Here is a 27900-nt window from a genome sequence, read left to right as displayed (position 1 = left end):
GGAGGAGGCCCCGGGGAAGACCCAGGACACGCTGGAGGGACTATGTCTCTCGACTGGCATGGGAACGCCTTGGGATTCTCCCGGAAGAGCTAGAAGAAGTGGCCGGGGAGAGGGAAGTCTGGGCATCTCTGCTCAAGCTGCTGCCCCCGCGACCCGACCTCGGATAAGCGGGAGACAATGGATGGATGGATGGATTCAGAAGCGAGTTTTCCATTCTGCACGAGAAACTGCACAAGGCGGGTCTTGTTCAGAAAGCGGACGCCACTTGAGACGGCCTTCCCCTCGCCCCAAACACTAACCTTAAAATCAATGAAATAGGTCCCTGATGTTAAGTCACTATTTTAGGGCTGAAATGATAACATAAATGTGAAACCTACTTATATACCTAATCTTAATTATTGTGAAACAACCAAGCAGCGTCCACTGTCTGAACAAGAGCCGCCAAGGCTACACTACTAAGTGCTCAACAAATCGCTGCTCATGCCTTTTTTTCTTCCGACTTTGGCCAATCACCCCAAACCATTTCGCAAACTGGCTGGCCAAATCCCGAAATCAAGGAAAAGATCGGACATTGGCCAGTAAATTTACAACGACATTGGCCATTTCCCGATTTGGCCAGACACTTTCAGCTTTGGCCGATTTCGGGTTTTGGCCGTAACATATATATCATACCCCAACCAACCCCGACATAACATACAATCCCAAAATTGTCCGGCAGAAAGTAATACTAAAAAGAAAAAGTGCAGCACAAAGTTAATATTTAATACAATCCCTCCCATGACCCAACACTGAATACGAACTCAATAAGACACACAGAAAGTACGAAACATATGTAAAAGTCCAATAGATTTAACAGAAAATGGATAATGTTTGCAAACCTGATTCAGCTGGGTTGTCCTACAGAAAGTACACAGATGAAAATGATGGCTTGCTCCTCTCGCCAAACAACAAGAAACAGTCTTACAGTGTTTATCCTCGGTACGTGGCTTGATCCATAACCCCGGAGTTTTGCGGTGCAAAGCTGTTGTTGTCGGGCGTTGAAAGTGGCAGGTAGACAAAGGGGTGAATGATTTGAAGCGGTGCTTTCTCCTGTCTCTGTAGCGGAATGGCGGTCTAGTAGAACGGGATGGGTTTTTTTCTTTGTTTCTTTCCTTCTGTTTAAATAGCAAATGATCAGATGCAGGTGATGGAATTGACAGGACCAATTATCATGAGGGGCCACGGTTCCACAGTGTTATCTTCAAGCCCCCATTGTTTCCAAGGGAGCATATTTACATACACACAGACCAAGTAAACAGGACAATGCTACGAAAGACAGGACTCAGCACAAAATACATTTACGATGACATTAATCATGTAGCACCGCTACAACCGGAAGTATAGTCATCCATGACTCCTGACCCAGAAGTGACTTCTTCGGGGACCGAATATGACGTCATTCATGGTACCGGAACCAGAAGCGACGTCATCGATAGTGCCAGCACCTAGTGGGATTTCCCGGATTTAGTCTGCAGAGGACGGAGAGAGAAAGTTAGTGCAGCTCGCCACCACCTGGTCTGGCGTGGTACTACTATTATTTAGGCCCTCTAGCTGCCTCCCAATCACACGTGTGTGACAAGAGATACTTTTGGCAATGATGTGAAAACACTGGTGTGGACGGAGACTGTTTTTGTTTAAAATGAAAACGCAGTAATGTTAGTGCCACTTTAGTCTAATCTTTTGGCACTGAGTTCAAGGTAGGCACCAGCACAGGAGGGGACACTGCTGTATCACAGGTGCCAAACGTGTGCCAAAAGAAATGTCTCTGCCCAAAAGTTTGTTTTAAAAGATTTAGTGAAAATTCAAAGCAAACAGTCCCCACAAGAATAAAGAAAAAAGGTTGTTATACACGTAGAATAAAAAACAAAAAAAAATGGGGGAAAAAATGTCTCTTCTCTAAACTTCGCCTTTTCTTGTTAAACTTCAATTGTTTTTTATACTATAAGATACTTAACTTCATCTTCAGTACATTCTATATGTACGCTGCTGCACATACAATTGAACACGTTAAGGCACGGTTTGAAACCGTGTGCCCTCCATGCCTTACTTTATGAAAAGGCAGGCCACTAACTGAGACTAATCTATGGTCAGAGGGACAAGAGACAGTTAGAATATATCAATTCAGTTCAGCTTGTGAGGTTTATAAGAATCTCTCTTAGACTATTCACTTTCTTATAGGCAATCTTAACTAAGCAAATGCTCTTATCTACTTGACATAACCTAGGGAAAAGTCCCTCAGGTCAGAAATATTGTACGGGCATGGCCCTTTATGTCCAGGCTCCTGAAAATAAGCAGCAATGCCATTTCAGAGTCCCCAGTCAGCCCAAAAGCAAGTCTTTAGGTTACAGGAGGAAACCCACTCAAACGCAGACGAAACATCAAACAGTACTCAAATGGCACCTGACTCACAACGTGGAAGGTGATGATGCCACCTAGTGTTCAACTGTATTTCTCTGTTTCATATGCTTCCATTTTCCCAAACCCATCCTGTCTTTTATCATTTATCTGTTATTCAAAAATAGCCTCTCAGTCAGTCTTAACTTTATATAACATCTTTAACAATGATCAGTTTTATACGGAAGTACTACAAAAAAGCAACAACGGGATTGCATTGTAGTATATACAGTGGATTCAGAAAGTTCTCAAACCTGTCCACTTTCTATACACTTTGTTTTATAGATTAAATTTTAAATTAAGAAATGTGCCATTTTTGCCAATGAATCTACCCTTGATAACCCATAATGACAATATGAAAACATCCATCCATCCATTTTCCAACCCACTGAATCCGAACACAGGGTCACGGGGGTCTGCTGGAGCCAATCCCAGCCAACACAGGGCACAAGGCAGGAACCAATCCCGGGCAGGGTGCCAAACCACTGCAGGTATGAAAACATGTTTTCAAAAAAAAATAAATTTTATTAAAAATCAAAAACTGAAATCCCTAATCCATATCAGTATTCATATCCTTTATTCAGTACTTTTGTAGAAGCCCCTTTGGCAGCAGTTCCAAAGGTTTCTTTTCTTGCTAAGTCTCTACAAGCTTTGCACCACTGGATTTGGGCAGTTGATCCCTTTATTACTGGCAGATCCTGTCAATCTCCGTTAGATTGGTTAGTAAGCATCCTTGAACTGCCATCTTCATGTCTCTCCACGCCGGGCTTTGGCTGGGCCACTCAAGGACACTCAGAGACTTGTCTTGAAGCCTCCCCAGTGTTGTCTTTGCTGTATGCTGCAGGTTATTGTCGTGCTAAAAGGTGAACTGTCACCACAATCTGAGGTTGTGTGTACTCTAGTGCAGCATTTCTTCAAGGACCTCTCTGTATTTGGCTGCATTCATCCTTCCCTCAATTCTGAGCAGTCTCTCTGTCCCTGTCACTGAGCAGCACCCCCATAGCATGATGGTGCCACCACCAGGCTTCACCATAATATTGGAGTTAGGCAGATGATGAGCGGCACCTGCTCTTCACCAGAGATAGGGCTTGGAATTCTGCTGAAAGAATTAAGTTTTTGTCACATCAGACTAGGGTTACTTTTTTCCCCATGCTTTCAGAGTCCAAGTGGGCTGTCGTATTCCTTTTAGTCAAGAGTGACTTCTGTCCAGCTACTCGACCATAAACGCCTGAGTGATGGAGTGCTGCTGAGATGATCATTCTTCTTACAGGTTCTTCCATCTCGGCAGAGGACATTTGAACCTCTGTTAGAGTGACCATTGGGATCTTGATCACCTCCCTGACCAAGTTCTTTCTTGCCCAGTTACTCAGTTTGGCTGGATGACCAGTTCTAAGAAGAGTCCAAACTTTTTCCCTTTTATAATTATTGTGCTGCTGAGAACACTCAAAGCTTTAGAATCTTTGCCCTCCCCACAATTTGATCAGCAGAGGTCTGCAGAGAGTTCCTTATACTTAATGGTTTGGTTTTTGTCCTGACATGCAGTGTGAATTGTGGGATCTTCTATACACAGGTACACATGCGCCTTTCCAAATGATGTCCATTCGATTCAGTTTGCCACACACGTCCTCCAATCAAGTTCTAGACACATCACAAGGAGAAATAAAGAAACAGGAGGCACCTGAGTGCAATCTGGAGTGCCATAACAATGGGGCAGAATACTTCTAGGGATGAGAGATTTCAGGTTTTGATTAATAAATTTGCAAACCTTCCTGAAAGTATGTTTTCACTTTGTCATTATTTGTTATTAAAAGTGAATACTTTCTGGATCCACTGTAAGAAAATTCTAGGAGGTTGACCAGCTATCCTTCTCCTTATGCCAATCACGTTTTCACTTAATGCATCGGTCTTATCTGGTGCAAGAGGGTCTTAATAAATCTTCATGTCTCTGTGTTTACAGAAATCAAGTCTGGATGTCACCAGTAGAGAGAATCAGGAGGCCCCAAGGGCTTCTACAGCCAAGGCTGAAAAAAGGTCAAAGAGTGACACAGAGCGCAATGAGAAAGTGCTGCTGAATATTAATGACGTGAAGGTGAGCCTCTTTCTCAGTTCGGCTTTACACCTGGTGCAGACATGTCACCCAAAGGGTACTTCTTGACCATGGGCTTTGATTACATCTGGCCACATTTCGTCACGTGCTGCCCCCAGTAATACTCCTCACTTGTTACCTTTGGTCACTGCCAGGTGCTCAGAAGGAGTCTGGAGGTCAGTGTCAACTTGTGTCGGAGTGGCAGAGATTCTGCAGGTGAAGATTCGGACAGTGCAGACGAAGACTCCGTGGAGGAGGAGCTTGAAGGGGATGAAGAAGTAGACAAAAAAGTGGAGGAGCTACGGAGGAGGAGCCCACCAGCCAATCGGGCCAGCCCTTGGAAAGCACGCAACCAGCAGTTTGCTCTGGAGCCGGGGGACATCATCGTTCTGGACTTTGCAGCCTCCCATAAAAGTAAGACTTATGGTCACTTGGTGCCTTCCGTGACCATTAGGACATTTTGACTGCTTTTATGAAACCACCCATGCAATTTCTGTTGTGTAGGCTGACGTACGTCATCATTTTTGGTTTCTTTCCATAATTTCTTTAGATAGATAGATAGATAGATAGATAGATAGATAGATACTTTATTAATCCCATAAGGCTGTGGGTCACATCTGTACACAATTAAATATGATTGGTGAACAACTAGCAGACCACGGAGCAATAAATATACAGAAGGAGATTGGGTGTTGCCTTGTACCTGACCTAAACTTTTAGTAATCTTAGCAGGGAGGCAAATGAAACACAAAGCAGATAGTAACAAAGACATCTGGTGCAAAATAGGTGAAATCACATCTCTGGGGGAGTCTTCCTTCTTCCCAGAAAATATACCTTTGGTGGTCCAGGGCACTCACTGAAGTACAGTAATCCCTCCTCCATCGCGGGGGTTGCGTTCCAGAGCCACCTGCGAAATAAGAAAATTCGCGAAGTAGAAACCATATGTTTATATGGTTATTTTTATATTGTCATGCTTGGGTCACAGATTTGTGCAGAAACACAGGAGGTTGTAGAGAGACAGGAACGTTATTCAAACACTGCAAACAAACATTTGTCTCTTTTTCAAAAGTTTAAACTGTGCTCCATGACAAGACAGAGATGACAGTTCTGTCTCACAATTAAAAGAATGCAAACATATCTTCCTTTTCAAAGGAGTGTGCGTCAGGAGCAGAGACTGTCATAAAGAGAGAGGAAAGCAAACAAATCAATAGGGCTGTTTGGATTTTAAGTATGCGAAGCACCGCGGCACAAAGCTGTTGAAGGCGGCAGCTCACACCCCCTCCGTCAGGAGCAGGGAGAGGGAGAGAGGGAGAGATAGAGAGAGACAGAGAAAAACAAACATGCAAAAATCAATACGTGCCCTTCGAGCTTTTAAGTATGTGAAGCACTGTGCAGCGTGTCGCTTCACTAAGCAGCTGCACAGAAGGTATCAACGTGAAGATAATCTTTCAGCATTTTTAGACGAGCATCCGTATCGTCTAGGTGTGCGAACAGCCCCCCTGCTCACACCCCCTATGTCAGGATCAGAGAAAGCGCGTACCAGAAATTAAAAGACCCATTGTCCTCAGAAATCCGCGAACCAGCAAAAAATCCACGATATATATTTAAATATGCTTACATATAAAATCCGCGATAGAGTGAAGCCACGAAAGGCGAAGCGCGATATAGCGAGGGATCACTGTACAAGTCTATGGATCCCAGGTCCTCTTTTAAGGAGATCCAGCTCTGCCAGTCACCCTGATCAATAAAAGAAATTCAGCCTTGTGTCTACATCTCAAGAAACATGGTGTAAAGGGTCTTTTCCAGAACTTTCTCTGATGTCAAGAGTTTTGTGTGCAGTTATTTCCCATCACTCTTTACTGTCAAGTTGTAAGAGTTGCGCCCCCACAGTTACCAACATCACTAAGAACCATCTGATTGCAGCCCCCAGGTGGCTGTGTTATTGTTAACCCTCGTCTATTGTTTCAGCATCCACAACTCGGGCACACACTGTTTCAGGGTTTTCATTTTCTCAGTAATGCTTTTTATTTTTCCTTTAGGTGCGAAACAGGAGAGAGTTCTTTCTGCAAAACGAAAAGATAATTCAGAGGCCTACATTCCCACTAAACCCCTGATGGCCAAGATCAAGCCACTGGATAGGCCTCCCTCTTCATCTTCCTCTTCTGGGGATACTTCCCGTGAGTGTATTTTCATAATAATGGGTGATGGTAATATAATCACATGATTTAAAAAAAAAAAATGATGTCTGTCCTTTGTCAGAGCGACCCTTTTTAAAAGCACCCTTCCACGGAGTTATTTTCTCTGTCTCTTACTTTATCGCGTCCCACAATTCACTTACTAGCTGGCTCCTGCTTCTCAATGTCAAAGGGATGAGCCATTGTACCCCCTTTCTGGTGCCTGTTGAACATTTGTGGTATATCGGGTCCGCGGCTCTGAGAGGATATCCGTTTTAATAAATCATTCATTGGCCGGCTCATTCTCCGTGGGTGCACTGGCGCAGCTGCGAGGAGTTGGTGGAGTAATTGGGGCGAGACACATCCGCGTGTAAGGGTGCGGTCCTTCTCGATTGTTTCATCAGCTTCCTGTGGTGCTCGATTGAGATGCTGCGCCCATGGAGCCTTATAAGGGCTCGTTTATAGTTCACGCTCAGAACACGTACGCGCACGCGTCATGGCTGCCACGCGTTCCCAGCGTTCATTTGATGCATCCTCTGAGCAGGTCCTCAGAAATTAACACGACGCATGCGCGAGTTGCAGTACCAGCAAAAAAGTCGGGGGGCGCAGTGTGCTAAAAGTTGGAATGTGACGTCAGAGTCTCTGTTTACTATCTACATGTGACAGAAGGCCACTTTGCAGATCCTACGAGATTGGTGTGCGCGCTTCAATGTTTGATGTATGGTTCAATGTGGTGAAGCAAAATGCCGACATACAGATGCATTTGTAGTGCTTTTATATTCAAGCGTCGCATATTCCCAATCGTAATGACACAATACATTTTAAAAGTCTCACATATCGTCTTCTGTGCCATCTTTTTTTCTAGGGTTTTCCTCAGCGGATCGCCAGCAATAGATCGCCACACTGCACACATTAAATGTATGATATTCCAGCACATTTCTCTGCACATTTAGAATCCTTACATTTATACTTAATATCACTTTCATGATGAAATGCATTAAAGTATATATGTTACATTTTACAGATAAATCGGTAATTTCGTTTAAATAATGAATACTGTTAATAATTACACACGTGGGGGTGACACAGTGGCGGAGCATTAGCACTGCTGTCTTGCAGGGAGTCACGTCGCTGATATTCCCTGCCTGGAGTTTACAAGTTTTATGGCTGGGTTTCCTTTCAAAGATATGCAGATTTGGTTACACTAAAATGACGCTAGTGTATCTGAGTGCTTATATTCACCTTGCAATGAGCTGATGCCTCGTCCGGGGATTGTTTCTGCCTCGTGCCCAGTGCTAGCTGAAATGGACAAATCCCTGGACTGATGGATTTAATCATTAAACATCCTTTTCAGAGATATTACGGTAAGGTGTCATCGGAATTTAATGGCTGTTCCAGACAATTCACAACACAGCAAAGCCGAACCTGTTCTCACTGTGATGATATCTCGCACTGCCACCTGGTGGATTCCTCCAGATTTACAGTACGTAAAGCAAGTATACAGTACAACGCTTGCGTAACATGAGCGTCCGCTGCAGCATGCATCGTGTTGTGTAAAGTATAACCCTGGCCTAAGAGTGAACCGGTGCAAGAGAAAGGGGGGAGAGCTAAGGATGGAGGTTAACGTGAGGAGAAGTGAGGTGTGAGGCAGGAGTGTGAGAGAGAGCCTGTGTGACGAAAGGAAACAGATGGACGGGTATGGAGCCCCCAGGGAGGAGTATGTGTGGCCAGCGCTCAGAAGGGGGGAATGTGCTCTCGCTGGGAGGAGCCAACAGACTGGCAGCGGTGGGAGGACTGGGTGCTCATGCCAGGAGAGGAGCAGACAGACTGGCAGCGGTACAAGCGGAGCAGGACTCGGTGTCTCCCCGTGGAATGCAGAGGCCAGGACAAAAAGGTTGTCTGCGTCTGCTGGTAGATTTCTCCTCGGTCTGCAAGATCCGGGAAGGGATAAGACAAGAGGAGTCTGTTTTAGAGGGGCACCAAGGCTAGTGGTTTTAATGAATTTCCTGCCTCTGTTTTAACCTGTGATTTTAATGGGTATTTATTGGGACTGTTTTAATCTCCACTTTCACGTCTTTTATGGATTATTTATTTGGAACGTTGCACTGCACTTTGGGACACTGTTTTGTTTTGTTTCGTTTCTTTTTGTTTTAATTAATGAAAACAACTTTTCTCCTTCCCGTTGCTTAGTGTTTGTCCTCATCTGCCACGCTCATCTCGGTTGCACTATGGGCGGGGTCGGGTTCAAGTGGCTCCCAAGAACGAAGAGGGAGCGTGGAGCCGAACCACACACCATTACAACATTACTTCAAATTATGACATGAACAGGCCATTCAGCTCAATAATTTTGTCCATCCTGTTCACTTAGATTGTCCAAAATAACATCTAGTAGAGTTTTTAAGGTCCCTAAAGCCCTCTTCTCCACCACACTACTTGGTCATTTATTCCACATGTCTGTGGTTCTTTGCGTGAAGAAATATTTTTATTTCTGTGTCCCTGTGTTCTTGTTTAAAGTAAAAGAAATTAAAATTATGAAAGGAAATGACATATTGGATCAAACACTTCCATCATGTCACCTCTTCATCACCATTTGCTTAAACTGAAAAAGGTTTAACCAAAATTGGAGATTAAAGCTGTGCACAGTACTCCAGATGAGTCCTCACTAGTGAATTACATAACTTAAGCACAAACTCCCTGTTCTTGAACTTCACACATCAAGACACTATATATGATAAACTAATGTCCTATTTGCCTTCTCCACAGATAGGTAGATTACTGCTTTTTTTTTTTTTTACAGTAACGTAACATCTGATAAACTTTCGTGATTGACACGTCCACTGCGACTCCTAGATCTTTTTCCATCAGGGTTACTTTCAAGTTTCAAACCTCCCATTGTGTATTCACAGACAAAGCTGGAAAATTGTGCCTGTAAACGTCCTTTCCTAGAAGTTCACGCTGCCTATTTCTGGACCCCTGATATCTCCAAAGCTAGGCAGCCTGAACTGCCCCCAAGCACTCTGCCCCCTAGCCAGTCTACAACGGATCACTCATATCCTTCATTTCTCAATTGTTAAATCAAATCATGCGTCTTAAATGCGTCAAAGCTGGTGGATGAGCATTATGGCTGTCTTCCAGGTGCTGCAGGTCGCAGGGAAAGACCCCTATCTGCTACCAAGAGAATGACTTTTGAGCAGGATGCGGAAGACTCTGCTTTGGCTGTCATTGAGGCCGTGCAGAAAGAGAATGAGCTGTTGCTGCGAGAGAAGACCAGCCAGCGAAAACTGGTAATGTCGACTTTTCGGTCTGTTATATTATGTTTTGTTATTAAGTTTAATGTCACTGTTCTCTGTGCCCACTGTTATGGACTCATTCATACTGGCAGACCGAGTATGGTACACAGGGGCTCAGCATCAGCATTTAGAATTGCCGAGCCAAGCACAGGACTAGAGAGCCAAAGACAACTGGAGAATTGAATAGTCAGCCTAAAGACAGACTAGTATATTTCTGTCTTCTGTCAGCACACCATCCTCTTTCCTTGTTGGGAGAATAAGAAGTGTATGTAGGCATTGTGCTATTCCTGTATTTTTGAAGGTGGGGTTTGAGTCCTTTCCTGTCCTTGTTTGGATGAAGAGACGGAGCCTGCACATGGAGCAACCAGAATATAAGGATGGACCTACGGCCAACACACTTTGAAGCTGCCGGGCAGAAGATTATGTCTTCCGTCTGGTGAAAATCCTTTCAGCGTGGTGACGAAAGATGACAGACTGCGTAGGTCAAGACACCCACATTGCTTGATAGAGTCTGTCATAAGCTTCCCGTCTGTAATACCACGTGAACCCGTCAGTAAAGAGCTAAATTATCCTTTAAACTCCTCGTGTAATCTTGTAACCGTCATATTGCATGCTGGGGGGGGGGGGGGGGATAATACCTTTTTTATTTATAATTATTTAAATTCAGGTTAATTAAAACGCCGCAATTGAAAAGAACACATTTCCAGAGAGCTAATGCCTGTTAAGGAAACACGGTCTTAATGTTAAGCCGTGGTGTGGTGGTTAGAAGGTAACGGCCCTCAAGACTTTCCATTTCTATTTTGTTCAGCTTGCTTCCGCGTCTGCCCCAATGATCAACTTTGCAAAGACCTGCCCCCCTGATGCCTTGGGAGGAAGTGAAGTCACCAAAGCCATGGAGAGGATAAGCCTTCTGGAACCAAGGTAAACGTACAGCACTCAGTCTAGAAGCTGTCATGACGTCAAGTGTGTCACACAGACTACCACAAGCCTTCTGTGTGAATACCTTAGGGTACCTTTTCATAGTTTCTTTTTTTTTGTGTGTTTTACAGTCAACAGAAGAAACTTTTGAAAGTCCTGGAAAAAATAGAAGTTAACTCCATGCTGGATGGCATGCAGCAAAAGACAAGTGATGTGGACGTGGAGGTGAGCCATTTTCATATTAGCGTTTGTTTATCCTGGACAAGATCTCAGTTCTGAACAGATGGCCGGCACACCTCATGACGTGTTAGCACTTTTCTGGGTCCTAATTACGTGACTGTAAATTGCAATATGGTGGACAGCCTGCAACTTTTGTTTTTTACAATGATATCCTAGCCTTTATGCCCTAGTTTAGCCACACATTTACATCTGAAACTTTCTGTTCCACCTCTTCAAAAGACCATCTCTTGGGTTTATAGATCAAGGGACTTTGCAGGCTTTTGGAGTAAACTAAAGTTGCTGTTGTTGTGTTTAATCCTCCAGAAGTATTGGGACAAATGAATATGAAGCTAAATAAATTTAGTTGGTGGTAGATTGCATACCCCTTACGTACGATAACTACCCCAAGTCTGCGACTCACTGACATCACCAGAGTCCTGATCTCTTCATTCGAATGCTCTGCCAAGTTTTCTGTTGGCGCGTGGTTTGAGGTTTTTCTGACTTCAGTTACCTCTTTAATTCTCAAGTTGGGTTTAAATTTGGTCAACTTGTAAAATTTTCCATTTTTGCTTTTTGCATAGACCTATCATCTATGGGGGAAGAGTGAAAGCTTTAGATCCATCAGAAATTTCGATATTCAGTATTTCGATGTTTTAAGGTCCCCTGATACCGAAAACATTGCTATCTCGATGATGGGTGCGTTTCTGTCTCTGTGTGTATTACAGTTTCTTGAGGACGGTCTAGAGCTAATACGGCTGGATGGAACAATACCAAACTCGAAACTTAACCCTGTCGTGAGGCAACTCTAGAGGAACCCTCAAATACCGTAATTCTGCAATTAATGATGAATTCTTCTCGTCAATTGCCATCGTAATGACCTGTTTTATGATCAGAAAGATCAGCATTAGAGCGATTAAATAATTACTGAAGTGTTGTAGAATGTGAGGTGAGACACAAAAAATAACCGGACTGGGCTTGGGGCTTTCCTGGAAAACCATCTGGAGGTTGGCTGGGCGTGAATCATAGAACTACATCCCCTCCTACACGCCCCCTCGAACCGCCGACCAGCTAGGTATATCCTGCGAGTAGCCCAGTCAATATTTGCACAAGAATCGCTACACAAGTTGCAGCGACAATGTCGGGTGAAAAAAGTGAACAGTGAGGCAAGGCAAGACAAGACAACGCTCCCGCGCCCAGTGCTTTTTCCGTAAAGCAGTTTTTGACTGACAAAAACATTCATGTCCTCGATCGTCTTCCCTGTTCGCCCGATTTAGCTCCCTGTGATTTTTACTTGTTCCCGAAAATCAAAAGTGACTTGAAGGGAACACTCTTTTCTTTCAATGGATAAAGTGAATACAGAAATGGCAAGCCTGTTGAAGAGCCTCAAGCAAGAAGTCTTTCCAGCACTGTTTCAATCAATGGAAGATACGTCTGGAGCGGTGTGGAGATCGGAAGGGGGAGTATAGAAAAGGTGACAATGTTGAGAATGCTGGAATTCATCAATACATTTTTTTTATCTACCATCCATCCATCCTCTTCCGCTTATCCAAGGTCGGGTCGCGGGGGCAGCAGCTTGAGCAGAGATGCCCAGACTTCCCTCTCCCCGGCCACTTCTTCTAGCTCTTCTGGGAGAATCCCAAGGCGTTCCCAGGCCAGCCGGGAGACATAGTCCCTCCAGCGTGTCCTGGGTCTTCCCCGGGGCCTCCTCCTGTTTGGACGTGCCTGGAACACCTCACCAGGGAGGCGTCCAGGAGCCATCCTGATCAGATGCCCGAGCCACCTCATCTGACTCCTCTCGATGCGGAGGAGCAGCGGCTCTACTCTGAGCCCCTCTCGGATGACTGAGCTTCTCACCCTATCTTTAAGGGAGAGCCCAGACACCCTGCGGAGGAAACTCATTTCAGCCACTTGTATTCGCGATCTCGTTCTTTCGGTCACTACCCATAACTCATGACCATAGGTGAGGGTAGGAACATAGATCGACTGGTAAATTGAGAGCTTTGCCTTACGGCTCAGCTCATTTTTCACCACGACAGACCGATGCAACGCCCGCATCACTGTGGACGCCGCACCGATCCGCCTGTTGATCTCACGCTCTATTCTTCCCTCACTCGTGAACAAGACCCTGAGATACTTATACTCCTCCACTTGAGGCAGGATCCCAACCCTGAGAGGGCATTCCACCCTTTTCCGGCTGAGGACCATGGTCTCGGATTTGGAGGTGCTGATTCCCATCCCAGCCGCTTCACACTCAGCTACGAACCGATCCAGAGAGAGCTGAAGCAAACAGGACAACATCATCTACAAAAAGCAGTGACCTATTTTCTACCTATCTGGTTATTTTTGTGTCTCACCTCATAGTTCTTCCTCTTCCAGTGAAGTCAGTAGATGGATCGGGAGAGCAAGGGGGGTCATGAGGTCGCTGGAAAGAGGTGTGTGGCGCTCCTGATATCTATGCAAAAGGACGAAGGTCCAAGTCTTTAGAGTCCTGGGGCTTCCTGTCTTGCTATGTGGTTGCGAGACATGGATGCTATCCAGTGACCTGAGACAAAGACTGGACTCCTTTGGTACTGTGTCTCTCCGGAAAATCCTTGGGTGCCGCTGGTTTGACTTTGTGTCGAATGAACGGTTGCTAATGGAGTCCCGAATGAGGCACAATACCTGCATTGTGGGGGAGCGTCAGTTACGGCACTTTGGCCATGTGGTGTGTTTCCCCGAGGGTGATCCAGCTCGTAAAATCCTCATTGTTGGGGACGCGAGTGGCTGGACCAGGCCAAGAGGTCACCCACGTAACACCTGGCTTCAGCAGATAGAGGGTCATTTCCGAAGGGTGGGACTGGACCGCGTGTCTGCCTGGGGGGTTGCCAACTAGGATCCCGAGTTGTTTCGTCGTGTAGTGGGTGCGGCAACGCACAGTACCAGTGCATGCTACCTGACTTGACTTGACCTCGTAGTTCAGCTAACTTGGTTCCCAGGGCACGAAGCATACTGACGCCCACGTCCAAATTTTTTTTTTGTCCTGATGAGCTCTTTGCTTAGGCAGGTCACTGTCTGGCTGTGTTATGTACCTCAGACCAGGGAGCTTGGAGCCATGTGTTTGGATCTGAGAAGACAAGATGTTTCTGCACACTTCAGAATTTATCATCCTTTACATTACATTGTCATTTTTCCCCCCAATATTGCTTATTTTACATGTAACATTACCCAGAAATAAAAAAAACTGACATTTTACAAGCTTTAATCTACCATATATATTTTAGGAATATATAAAGACATGAAGGTGAGGTGAATTGGCATCACTAAATTGCAATAGGCTAGCGCCCTCTCCTGGGGCTGTTCTTGCCTTGCACCGGATGCTTGCTACAATAGGCTCCAGCTTCTATACACCCCTGCTCTGGCTAAGTGGGTTTAGAAAATGAATGAATGAATGATGGAATACTAAGAATAACCCAAATTACCTTATTGTCCTAGTATTTATGCTATTCATTGTAATGATATTTCATAGTCATTGTGGGGAGCAGAGCCTTTCCTGGCAGCATCAGGTGCAATGCAGGAATCTGCAGAAACAGTATTTAATTTAGTTCATGGTCATTGGGGGGGATTGGCAGAGACTGTGCTGGTAGCACCGGGAGCAAATCCTACTTGAGGTGCCAGTCAGTGACGGGGCCCTCGTGCCTACATGCATTTAGACCAGTTTAGAATTACCAGTTAAGTTCTTTATTTTTCAATTCAAAGTTATTTCTTTACAAATGTGGTATATATGTCTTTGCCATGCAAAATTGTGTTCTAAAGTTAAAAAATATCTTGCCCACAGTGGAAGCTATGGGGCATAAGACACCACCAAAAAATAAAAGCTTGTAGAATATGTCAAAGGCAGTTGTCAAGTATTAATCCATGTGTTGCAATTACACACTCATTGTGCAATAGTTTTGTACGTGTAACTTTTGAACCAAAAAAAACCCATCAATTTTATGAGATTCAGCCATTTTAAAAGATGACTAGCTGTGTGTGACACCTCAGTGTTTGTCTTTTCCTCCTCAATTACGTTTTACTCCCAAGGACGTGGTTTCCTCTTGAAAGACAAAATCACAGTAAGCATTTTTTGCCAAGCGGTTGGTTTTGTTCCACAGGCGAATAGAAAATGTCATCCTTACCTTGAGGCAAACAGTACCAGGAAAATGCAATAAAAAGATTATTTTCAGATCCTGTTTGTTGTCACAAATATGGAAGACGAGTTTTGTTTTATTGAAACTCAAAGTAAGTTTTAAGGCTTTTATTTTCCGGTGGTGCCCCATAGCCTTCATTATAAAGCACCATTGAAGGCAATATTTTTTTTTTTATTTTATTTATACAAAACACTTAATTTTAGAAACAGTTTTGTGTGGAAAATGCATATATACCACAATTGTAAAGAAATAACTTTGATTTGAAAAATAGTAAACTTATCCTTTAATCCAGCCAGCTCAAGGAAATCTGAAGCTTTTTTCTCTGAAAGTACAAATACTGTAATCTCAAATGACTGTTTTTGTCCTCTAGATGGCAGTAAAGCGTTTTCTTGTGTATATGTTCGTTTATTTAAAATGAGGAAAAAATATTTTTTTTATATTGGAATGGGATGACCTTAACCTTGAACCTTTCATTTATATCCTTTATGAAAACTGAAGCGGCTTTTATTAAGAATGTAATTTACAGTGATGAGACACAGTAGTTTGTGTTAATAAAATGTTTGGGTGTACAGTTTTACCTTTACTCATCATTACACATTAACTCTATGACTTAATTAGCCCTAAATGATTATTTAGAGGAAACTCCGATGAGGGGCGGCACGGTGGCGCAGTGGTAGCGCTGCTACCTCGCAGTTAGGACACCCGGGTTCGCTTCCCGGGTCCTCCCTGTGTGGAGTTTGCATGTTCTCCCCGTGTCTGCGTGGGTCTCCTCCGGGCGCTCCGGTTTCCTCCCACAGTCCAAAGACATGCAGGTTAGGTGGATTGGCGATTCTAAATTGACCCTAGTGTGTGCTTGGTGTGTGGGTGTGTTTGTGTGTGTCCTGCGGTGGGTTGGCACCCTGCCCAGGATTGATTCCTGCCTTGTGCCCTGTGTTGGCTGGGATTGGCTCCAGCAGACCCCCCTGACCCTGTGTTCGGATTCAGCGGGTTGGAAAATGGATGGATGGATGGAACTCAGATGAGCCCTGTTGCTATCATTCAGCGTGCTGGCACAAGGTATACACGCAGAGGACGGCTTTCCTGCATGTTTTACTTTTCCTGTTCACCATTAAAGTGGTTAACGCCTTCAATCATTCATTTTCCAAATGGAGTCTTAAGACTTTACTGTGACAATGTGAGTTCTGCTCCAGGCTCCCGTCTCCAGTTTGGGAGCTTTTGAACCCAACACCGTCGGGAATGTAACCAGATGAGCTGGACAGTGAAGACATCAACAACGTAGCAAAGGGATGGTGCAAAATGTTCAAAGTGCTTTTATTTAAAACAAAACCAAAAACAAAGTGTTCAAAAAACAAGTGCAGTATCCTCACAGATGGGGCGCAGTGGTAGTGCTGCTGCTTTGCAGTAAAGAGATTGTGGGTTCGCTTCCCGGGTCCTCCCTGTGTGGAGAGCGCTTTGAGTAGTGAGAAAAGTGCTATATGAATGTGAAGAATTATTAGTGCATAAAGTTCATTAAATAAATAATCCATTAAAAACAAGTGAAAAATGTGGAGGTTAAAATCACATAAATAGATCCTTTTAAAACGAGGTTAAATCAATGGCTGGAAGCAGTCCTTTTTAAAAACAAAGCCCGGTGCCTTCCTTCTATTGGCAACTCCCCTGCTTCTCCCATCCAGGCTGTGCACCCGGGGAGTCACCCTACCTGCAGTTGACCTTCTCTGCCTTCTGCTGGTCTGTTCGCCTTTGCGATCCCTGGCCGCTGTGGGCTCCACCAGACCGTGACTTGGGTTCCCCAGTGACCAGGACACTCACGCTGAGGCTTTCACTTCCCAAGTCCTAAACTCCCGCAGCCATACCCGGTGAGCCATCCTCCTTCTGGTCACTCCTGCTCAGCGAGAGCGACCACTACCCGCTAGGGCTCACTGCCCAGCCGCCTTCTTTCTTACAGCTAGCCCGCTCTTGCTCACTCACTCCCTCCCTCACGCATGGGCTCCTTTGCTTCCAGCTGCCGTCTTTTCCCTTAACCTCCTTTCACATTTTCTTTTCCTTTCCCCCTATCCGCACTCGCGCTCCTACTATATATAACGGGGACGTGGTACAGGTGTGGCAATTAGCAGATCCCGGCATCAATTACGGATGCAGACGATTCCTCACCTGTGCACATAAGCGAGAACCGTCCGCATCACAAAGCGCCTGGGAACCACTCCGGCCACACTACTACACCCCCTTCTTTAAGCTGTGAGTGCAGCGATTATCTTATTTAAAATCTGGCCTTTTTGATCTGAGCTCTGGACCCGCTATGCCACATTTACCAGTTAGGCCCACCTCTGCCATTCATTCAAGCAGGTCTTCACTAGATGCTGGATTCCTTCACTAACATTAGGACTGTAAGATGGAATTTAAGAGGTGATATGACTGGCCTCACCTGTGTACTCGACTGTCTCCATATTATTAAAAAGACAAAGCCGCGCTACAGAATGTCCAGAGGAGAGCAACTAGGTTGAGTAAAGGACTGAGGAGAGATGAAAGGACTTGAAACTTTTCAGTTTAAACAAATGGAAATTAAGAGGTGATGTGACTGAAGTGTTGTTAAATTGTGAAGGAAATTAGTTTTAAAGTTAATTCCTTAACAAGAACATAGGATTACTGTCGTCAACTTATTAAGAGCAGATTTCACACACGTGTTAGAAGGCTTTCCTTCACTCAAAGAAACACAGACTGTGTGGAACAAGTGGTGCGGTAAGCACATCCTGGTCACAGATCATTGTATTGGTAGCCGACGGTGGTCTTACCCTACAACCTGCAGCACCTGCAAGACCTAACTCTGGTTAATCCATTTCACATTTGTAGACGATGGAATCTATCCCAGCAGTGTTTGGTGCAAGGCAGGAACCATCTCTGAGGAGGGTGCCAGTCCATCCCAGGGCCAGTCACACCAATTACCACCTAACCTGACAAGCTCCTCATTGACTGTGACAAGGTTCGGATTTGAGCTCAAGCACTGGAGCTGCTAGACAGCAGAGCTAAGCCTTGCACTACTATGGTGCTCTCCCTCGCCCACTCACTTCAACATTTACAACACTCCCAAAAACCAATCCAGCTTCTTGACCATAATTTGTGACACAGTTAAACAAAAAGACTATTGCCCGAGCAAGAACAGAATGTAAAACGGAACTCTGCCTTCTGTTCTTTCAGAGAGCTCAGGATGAAGCAGCCACCGAGGTGACAGGCGCCCTGTACGTGACCATGGAAATCCTGTCCAATTGGGGGAGCCCCACCACCGTTGGGCTTACAGAAGTCCAGTTCTTCGGCTTGAACCAACAGAAGCTCTTTGTTTCTCCTCATGACATCGATGTCAGAAACACTGATCACCCAGGGGAACTCGGAGTGCTGGTGAATGGGAAGACTAAGGTGAGTTTGATAGGTGGGAGAAGGAAATGTTGCATACTGTGTGTGGTTTTGTAGCTGTGTTTTGGACTGTTTTCCATCTCTTGGTGAAATAAGTCACCCCACTGCTGAAATCTCTGAATACCGTTTTCTTTATTTACTAAAGATATTTTCTCTCTTTTGTGACAGACTACCAAGGAACGCCACATGTGGACGTGTCCCTTCAACCCTCCTGTCCAACTCTACTTCATCATCCGTAATCCTGAGCGTTCCCAAAACTTTGGCATCTCGAAAATAAAAATTTGGAACTACAACAAGAACCTGTCTGTAAGTTTTCCCGTTTGGCCAGCTGTCATAAGTCAGCTCCTTCAAATGGATGTATGACAAGGTTTGGTCAATAACGTTAAAACAAAAAAAAAAAATAAAAAATTTTTGTGTATCTACGAGGGACGTTCAAAAAGTTTCCACACTTTTTGTATTTTTGTTGGAAACGGTGAAGGCGAGAGGAGTAGTGATTGGGCATTAAAACGTTGGTACGACGCTGGCAAAATTGCAATGCAAAGGAAGGCGACTATGGAGAAAAGTGATGTCATTTGTTTTTGAAATTCTTAATAAAAAGAGTTAAAAAAAAAAAAAAAAAAGTGCAGAAACTTTTTGAATGTCCCTCATATTTCTGATTTTATTTTATAAACTCCTGGACGTTATTTTTTTAACAAACAAAAAAATTAACCCTAACCCTAATTCTTGTGTATTTAGGTAGGCAGAGTTATTGAGAAAAATACTTTTAATATAAAAAGTGATTGTATTAGAGTGGTAAGAATGGAACTTGTCAAGTTTGTTATTGGATTGGTCTACTCTCACACTTTGAGTTTAACACGTATAGAAAGCCGGACACACACAGACCCCGTTCACTACCACGCCTGTCACTCCTCAGCGCTCCACGTAGGGACTCGTTATCTTCGGCATGAACAACACACGATGTCCCCAGATATAACCTGCTTCTCTGGTTGCCCATTCACTTTAACGCTCTCATTTCTTGTACTGTCATAATCCTTAATGATCTGGAACCTGAGATTTTGAGAGACATTTTGCCCACGTAGATGCACCAGCCAGAACACCTACAGTAGTCTTTAAGTGAGTTCAAGCAGCAGTGGTGGCAGATAGATTACCAGGCAGGTTACCCCAAGTGTTCCTAGTTGCTATCTAAAATAATAATAATAATATAACATACCATTCTCAAACTGACTTAATTCAATTAATGGGAATGCTGGTAAAATGGGGAGTAGGGCAGAGACCAATCATAGACAGATGATAATTCTACTACAACTAGGGTGGCGCACTGGTAGCGCCTGTGCCTCACGGTAGGGACACCAGGGTTCATGTCTCGGGACCTCTCTGTGTGGAGTTTTCATGTCCTCCTTGCGTCTGCAAGGGTTTCTTCCAATGGTCCAAAGACATGGCTTAGGATTTGTGAGGCTAAATTGGCCCTAGTTTGTGTGTGTGTGTGTGTGTGGTCTGTGAGGGTGTCATCCTGTGAAGGACTTGCACCCTATCTGGGGTATTGTTCCTGTGGATAAGCTCCTGGCCCCTGCAACCATACTTAGAATTAAATGGACTTAAACAATGGTATGACATGGTATCACTACTATTAATAAAAATAACAACAAGCACCATTGCAAAGCCTACTTAATTTAATTAAGGGTTATGTGGGGACTAATATTCCTGGGCATAAGACATGAACCAATCTATCTCAAATATTATTATTATTATTATTATTATACCCTCCTCTCAGCCTTATGCATATGCCTGAGGTCAACCAAAACTCTCAGGCTTTGAATTCAGCTTGTTCCAAAAATATCCTAGACACATGAAGGCTGATACACCATTTGGCTAAATGCCACTTCTCATCCACAATGGAAAAACCTTGTATGTCACATCTTTCAAGTTTTCGGCAAATTGAGAAAATGTTGTCTCCTCTATGATTAATGATCTCTAGATTTCATTTTTTCATGAGTTTCATGTGCACAATATTGTTTTTTTTTTTTCACAAATCAACAACTCCTGAAGAATTTAAATCACGTGATTGTATTCCAACGTTTTCATTGGTAGGCGGTCTTTCCTCATTGGTCAGTGGAGTTGCTTGGTTTTTGTCTTGCAGTATGTAAAATGCGGTGTACATACGAGCTTCTTTCATTGGGCTATGACCGGAATGAAGACATATTTGGCCATCACCACTACCTTATAACATCTGGAAAGACCTAGTCACTCCTAAACAAAAAAAAAACTCAATTTTGAAGCAAAGTGGCAGTTACCAGGTGTTTCCATTGCACGTGAGACTTACCAACCAACAAAACTCTACTTCTACCACACTGTTCTTCTATTGGGGCGTCCACCTTAGCCTTCTAACCCTAGAGGAGAAGAATAGCAGCCATCTCCATTACTCCATGTTCCTTTTATTTATTTTATTACTTCAGGCACTCTACAAGGACAAAGTATATACATTTAAAAGCAACTTGGTATTTAATAAAATAAAATAGTAATATAGGAAGAAGATATCATAGAAAAGTCCAGATGTATATGTAGACAAAGCTAGTGACTGTCATCATCAATTCCTTCCATGAGAACCCTGAATACCATGAGGACTGACTGAGGTCATTTATGTTAGGCAGAATGCCTAGAGGGGGCTGGGTGGTCTCCTGGCCTGGAACCCTTGCAGATTTTATTTTTTCTCCAGTTTTTTTTTTTTATTGTTTTTTACTGTCCTCCCTGGCCATCGGACGTTACTTTTATTCTATGTTAATTAGTGTTCTCTTATTTTAATTCTTAATTTGTCTTTTTTTTCTTTTTCTTCATCATGTAAAGCATTTTGAGCTACATTATTTGTATGAAAATATGCCATATAAATAAATGTTGTTGTAGAAAGCTTGGTGAAGATTAGCAGTAGTGTCAAAAGAGGATGTTGTCTTTAGCGGCTTTTAGATTCCGTAATCAAGCCGATAAATGAGTTGTGTTTTCTGATGTTCAGATGAAATGGGATCTTTCTCCAACATTGCTCTCTGGTCCCAGACAAGCCATTATTTATTGTTGTGAAAAATATATACATGGGATTCCAGACACACATGCTACATGATTGGCTAGCTATCCTGGTGATGGACGGCTCTACCCAAAAGCTTTGATCCTTGTACTTTATGTGTGCAGTTCAGTTTGTTGCCTTCTCCAGTTTACTGTCAAGTCATATAAACTTGTGTACTCAACGTAATGAGAAAGATGGAATGTACAGATGTAGTGAAAGAAAGAAAGAAAGAAAAAGAAAATACACAAATACCACAAGGACGAAAGAACTGCACAAATGTATGAGGGTTGTGATTTGTTGGTCACAAGAAAGGATGCAGGTGTAGTTGGGTAAACTCTTTTAGGGCTGATTATTTATTTATTTATTTATTTTCATTTCTCCCAGGGCTCAATATTTCCCCAAAAAGCTCACTTTTCCGAAAAGCACACAAAACAATAGTTTCTCAAATAAATCAACATAAAACGTCTGTTGCTGCATGCAGTGCCCTGTTCCAGCGTGTTTGCTTTCTATGGCTGCCACGGCAACACTGGCAGCAACGGCCAACCAGCTGGGGACCAATCAGCTGATGCCGGTACCCTACTTTTTGTTTTAGATCTCGATCTCCAGACCACTTGCACCAAAATCGGAGTCCGACAAGTCAGAGTCCAATTTAAAATAATAAAGTTTATGCAAAACGTCGTCCTCCGAGTATTTTGCTTTGCACATTCACTTTGCTGTCTCGCCAGACGTTGATGCCACCCCAGACGTCATTTACGCTACTCCTGCACACGCAGGGATTCCACGTCAACATAACGAGTCTAACGTTCCTCCTAGCAAGGAGGGTCTACTAGCTTTGTCAACACTTACAGCTGATTATCATCCTCTACCCATGGATGTTGACTAAAGTCGACATCAGCCCTAAAATAGTTAAATTAATTGCAGTCTGTTTGAACCAAAACTTGTAATGAAGGTGGAATTTAACTTGTTTTTTTTTTTAATACAGTGTCAGTAGTTCCAAAATTATGACTTTTATTTCTCTTATCACAGCACTATATGCCAATCTCACTGTCTGATTGGCTGGTTTTTGTTTTCTTCTCTTGCCCTGTGTTTGGAGGTTTGTACTCAATGGGCAATTTGAAATTTTGTCTTGAGGCTTTGTGTTCCCAACTCTCATAATCCACCTTTTTCTTATTTCCTTTTCTCTTTTATTCTGGCTTCCCCTCCTTCTTTTTGAGGTAAGGTAGTGATACTCCCTCATCATGTTGCCAGGCAGTAGTAGTATGTTTTAATTTGATTAGCACAAGCAAGTAAGACTTTCACCGTAATCTGTACGTGTCACAGTATCAGCCCAATGAAGCTCTGAGCCTGTGGCTGGCATTTGTCCTTTTTTACTTTCTCGAATATGAAGTATAAGGAAACTATTGGAATCGTCCAAAAATTTCATTTTGAGACTTTGATGAATCTCAATGTTTTAGGCACTCCCTGAATCCATAAATGCCATTTTTGGAATTATATCTGTGTGTATGTCTCTGTGTGCGTGTGTGTGTATTTCTCTTGTGTGTGTGTGTATGTCTGTGTGTTTGTGTGTGTATGTAAACGCAATAACGAGTACAGTTTCACTTAGGTCAACCAAATTTTGCATAAAAATCATTTTTACTTTCTCGTATACAAAGTATAGGGAAAGTATTGTAATCGTCCAAAAATTTGATGTTGAGATTATGATGAATCTCAACATTTTAGACATTCCTGAGTCCGAAAATATCATTTTTTGAATTATGTCTGTGTGTCTGTAAACACGATTTCACTTAGGGAAACCAAATTTTGCATACAAGTATTAGGTACAAAACGTAGATTTCTATCAACTTTTTGGCCTATTTCCCCTAACTGGAAGTGGTGCTTTTGTATTCATGCAGCTGCAGAGTCCAATTTATTTAACTTTTATAATAATTGTTCGACATATTATTAATTTGATTTGATTTGTTGTTGATGCTTCTTTAATGTACATAATATAAAAATATTGTCTTTTGATTTACTCCTCAAATATCCATCTCCATATCTGAGTATACGAGAAAGTCAAGGGGAGACCAACTCCCAATTTTTCTTTCTTGGAGAGTTTAAGGTCCGTCCCATGAGTTACATGAGGTTGCATTCCATTAGAGATCAGGTATCAGGATGCACTCTTAAACACTCTGACACACGTGTTTGCCATCTGACCCGCCCAGCAACCCCGTCACAGATGAAGCTGCAGTGTGAGGTGTCTACTGGGAGGTGAATGTCAGGCTCTTAGTCTTAGCGTAAGATTTCTCCGACCAAGCAAGCCATTTATAGAACAGTGTGAGATTAACGCACAGGATTAGAGCCAGCTGTCCTCCCCAGCTTTTTCCTGCCATTGATTACTCACTGCAGCGTGGTTTAGTGTGCCATCGACAACGTTGGGCATAAGCTGGAGATCTGCAGTTGTGAGTCCTCACTTCTTTAAAGGAGGTATGTGGTAGCCATTGTGGGATTGGTGGATATTAATGTGTAGAGATTGGAGTGTTGCAGGTGTGGGTGGGGCTGAAGACGGCCATGCCGCGGTCTCATTTTAGGTAGGGCAGGTAGAGAAGGCAGATCTTCTCTTTGTATTTTGAAGCCACGGCCATCTATCCGCACCTTTTCTGAACCAGTTTTCCAACTTCAGGGTCATGAGAGGCAGTGCCTACCCCAGCAGCACTGAGTATAAGGCAGGAAGCAGGCTTCTCCAGATGTGGGCTCCAGTGCTGGGATGTCTTGCAGCTCGCCCTGAACTACAGAGTCGCACAAGGCTTCAAAATCATATTTAAATGCTATTTTGACCCCTTTCATGATTAGCACCTCTTAAAATGTATTTGCTACTTGATTTAGTGCTTAGGTAATTCACGTGTTATTTGTTACTGATAGCAGCAACCTGATCTCCTACTCCTTGGGTCATTTTATAAGTTTATATGGTCAGTACAGTCGTGGCCAAAAGTTTTGAGAAGGACCCAAGTGTTGGTTTTCATAAAGTTTGCTATTTCAGTGTTTTTAGATCTTTGTGTCAGATGTTTCTATGGGATACTGAAGTAGAATTACAAGCATTTCAGAAGTTTCAAAGGCTTTTATTGACAATGACATGAAGTTTATGCACAGAGTCCATATTTGCAGTGTCAGCCCTTCTTTGTTTTTCAAGATCTCTGCAATTCACTGTGGCAGGCTGTCCATCAACTTCTGGGCCGAATCCTGAATGATGGCAGCCCATTCTTGCAGACTCAATGCTTGGAGTTTGTCAGAGTTGGTGGGTTTTTGTTTGTCCACCCACCTCTTGAGGACTGACCACAAGTTCTCAATGGCATGTTTCCTGGCCATGGACCCAAAATGTCAATATTTTGTTCCCCAAGCCACTTAGTTCTCACTTTTGCCTTATGGCCCAGCGCTTCATCATGTTGGACACCAGACTGTTCTTGAATGGTTGAGAGAAGTTTCTCTCGGAGGATGTTTTGCTCCCATTCTTTATTCATGGCTCGGGATCGGGGGACACCAACAGTGCAGAGCTTGTTCAGGAATGGCAGCAGGCAGTGTGAGTGAGGTGAAGACTTTTGGAGGATGGCCTGGTGGATGTCAAGAAGGGCAGCAAAGAAGCCAAGAAAAACATCAGGGACAGACTGATATTCTGGGATTGGACTGCTGGAGGAAAGTCACTTTCTCTGATGAATCTCCTTTCCGATTGTTTGGGGTATCCGGGGAAAAAAAAAAAAAAGGTGAGCAGCGCTACCATCAGTTTAGTGTCACGCCAACAGTAAAGCATCCCGAGACCAGTCATGTCAGCCAAGGCAGTGGGCTCACTCACAATTTGGCCTAAGAACACAGCTATGAATAAATATTGGGACCAAAACATCCTCCGAGAGCAACTTCTCCCAACCATCCAAGAGAAGTTTGGTGACCAACATGATGGAGCACCGGGCCATAAGGCCAAAGTGAGAACTAAGTGGCTTGGGGAACAAAACATCGACATTTTGAGTCCATGGCCAAGAAACTCCCCATTGAGAACTTGTGGCCAATCCTCAAGAGGCGGGTGGACGAACAAAACAACCCACCAATTCTGACAAACTCCAAGCATTGAGTCTGTAAGAATGGGCTGCCATCAGTCAGGATTTGGCCCAGAAGTTGATGGACAGACAGCCTGCCAGGGGGAATTGCAGAGATCTTGATAAAGAAAGAAGGGCCACCACTGCAAATATGGACTCTGTGCATAAACTTCATCCATCCATCCATCCATTTTCCAACCCGCTGAATCCGAACACAGGGTCACGGGGGGTCTGCTGGAGCCAATCCCAGCCAACACAGGGCACAAGGCAGGAACCAATCCCAGGCAGGGTGCCAACCCACCGCAGATAAACTTCATGTCATTGTCAATAAAAGCCTTTGAAACTTCTGAACTGCTTGTAATTCTTCTTCAGTATCTCATAGAAACATCTGACACAAAGATCTAAAAACACTGTAGTAGTAAATTTTGTGAAAACCAACACTTGGGTCCTTCTAAAATCTTTTGGCTACGATTGTACTGTCACAGGTACAGCGTGTACTGTCAGAAAGTTGAGCAGCAGGAAAAGAAGGAATATTTAGGACAGCAAAATGAATGGATGTCAGAATACCAGAAAGGGGTCAAAACAAGAAACCCATCTTGCCTTACATTCTGGTTTTCTGTGCTTGAAGTCAACAGTGATTCAAGACAAGAATAGCAAAAATTCGAGATTTGCGACAAAAGGTTTTGAGTGTCAGTGCCAATAACTGTGCACCAGGCTTCTTTCAGATTGACTACCTCATTGATTAAGGTGGGGAGAGTAGGGGGGGGTGCCAGGTTTGTTATGTTTTTGGCCTGCTCTCACACCCTAAGGGCCTCTTTTATACTTCACGCTCAGAACGCACACGCATCATGGCTGCCACGTGTTCCCAGCATTCATTTGACGCGTCCTCTGAGCAGGTCCTCAGAAATTAACGCGACGCGTCCGCAAGTTGCAGTACCAGCAAAGAGTCGGGGGGTGCAGTGTGATAAAAGTTGGAATGTGACGTCAGAGTCTCTGTTTACTATCTACGTGTGACAGAAAGCCGCTATACGGATCCTAGAGGATCCATGTGCGCGCTTCGATGTTTGATGAATGGTTCGATGTGGTGAAGCAAAATGCTGACATACCTGTACAGATGCGTTGGTGATGCTTTTATATTCAAGCGTTGCATATTCCCCATCGTAATGACACGATACATTTTAAAAGTCTCGCATACCGTCTTTTGTGCCGTCCTTTTTTCTGGGGCTTCCTCCTGACCTGACAGCAGCGGCAAACAGCAATAGATCAACACACCAAACACATCACATGTATGATATTCCAACTCTCTGCACATTTAGAATCCTTAGATTTATACTTGAAATCACTTTCATGATGACATGCATTAAAGTATGTATGTTACATTTTACAGATAAATCGTTAATTTTGTTTAAATACTGTTAATAATTACACACATGGGGGTGACACGGTGGCGGAGCGGTAGCGCTGCTGTCTCACAGGGAGTCACGTCGCTGGTGTTCCCTGCCTGGAGTTTTCATGTTTTCCTGCTGGGTTTCCACACTGGGCTCCAGTTTCCTTCCAAAGATATGCAGATATGGTGACACAAAAATGACGCCAGTTTATGTGAGTGCTTGTATTCACCTTGCGATGAGCTGATGCCCCTTCTAGGGATTGTTTCTGCCTCGTGTCCAATGCTTGCTGGAATGGACACATCTCTGGATTGATGGATTTAATCATTAAACATCCTGTTCAGAGATAATGCGGTAAGGTGTCATCGGAATTTAATGGATGTTTCAGGCAATTCACAACACAGCGAAGCTGAACCTGTTCTCACCGTGATGATATCTCACACTGCCAACTGGTGGATTATTCCAGATTTACGTAAAGTACGCGCGCAGGTATAAACAGTACAACGCTTGCATTGCAGGAGCGTCTGCTGGAGCATGCGTCGTGTCACATGAAGTATAAACTTGGCCTAAGTTTTAATACACACACACACACCTTATTCACTTAAGCACTGATTATGAGTGATGCCTGCACGACCAATCAAACCTCCGTACTCCACACAGGGACTTGAGTGATCCACACGAGTGTCTCTGCAGCTATCCAGCACAGCATGG

General features: G+C 43.7%; 1 protein-coding gene across 1 annotated transcript in view; it reads left to right on the top strand.

Annotated features, from left to right (window-relative positions):
- katnip (katanin interacting protein) overlaps nt 1–27900 on the top strand; it is a 102573-nt gene that overhangs the window by 42221 nt on the left and 32452 nt on the right. Inside the window, exons 7-14 of the mRNA XM_051933799.1 lie at nt 4391–4522; nt 4675–4933; nt 6559–6696; nt 9829–9977; nt 10792–10904; nt 11033–11126; nt 18479–18694; nt 18860–18997. Of these exons, the coding sequence (XP_051789759.1) occupies nt 4391–4522; nt 4675–4933; nt 6559–6696; nt 9829–9977; nt 10792–10904; nt 11033–11126; nt 18479–18694; nt 18860–18997 (1239 nt within the window). The remainder of the gene's footprint in view (nt 1–4390; nt 4523–4674; nt 4934–6558; nt 6697–9828; nt 9978–10791; nt 10905–11032; nt 11127–18478; nt 18695–18859; nt 18998–27900) is intronic.

The sequence above is a fragment of the Erpetoichthys calabaricus genome, chromosome 11 (genome assembly GCF_900747795.2).
Source record: "Erpetoichthys calabaricus chromosome 11, fErpCal1.3, whole genome shotgun sequence".
In the NCBI taxonomy this organism is placed as follows: Eukaryota; Metazoa; Chordata; class Cladistia; order Polypteriformes; family Polypteridae; genus Erpetoichthys; species Erpetoichthys calabaricus.
This window is presented reverse-complemented; position numbering and strand designations above follow the sequence as displayed.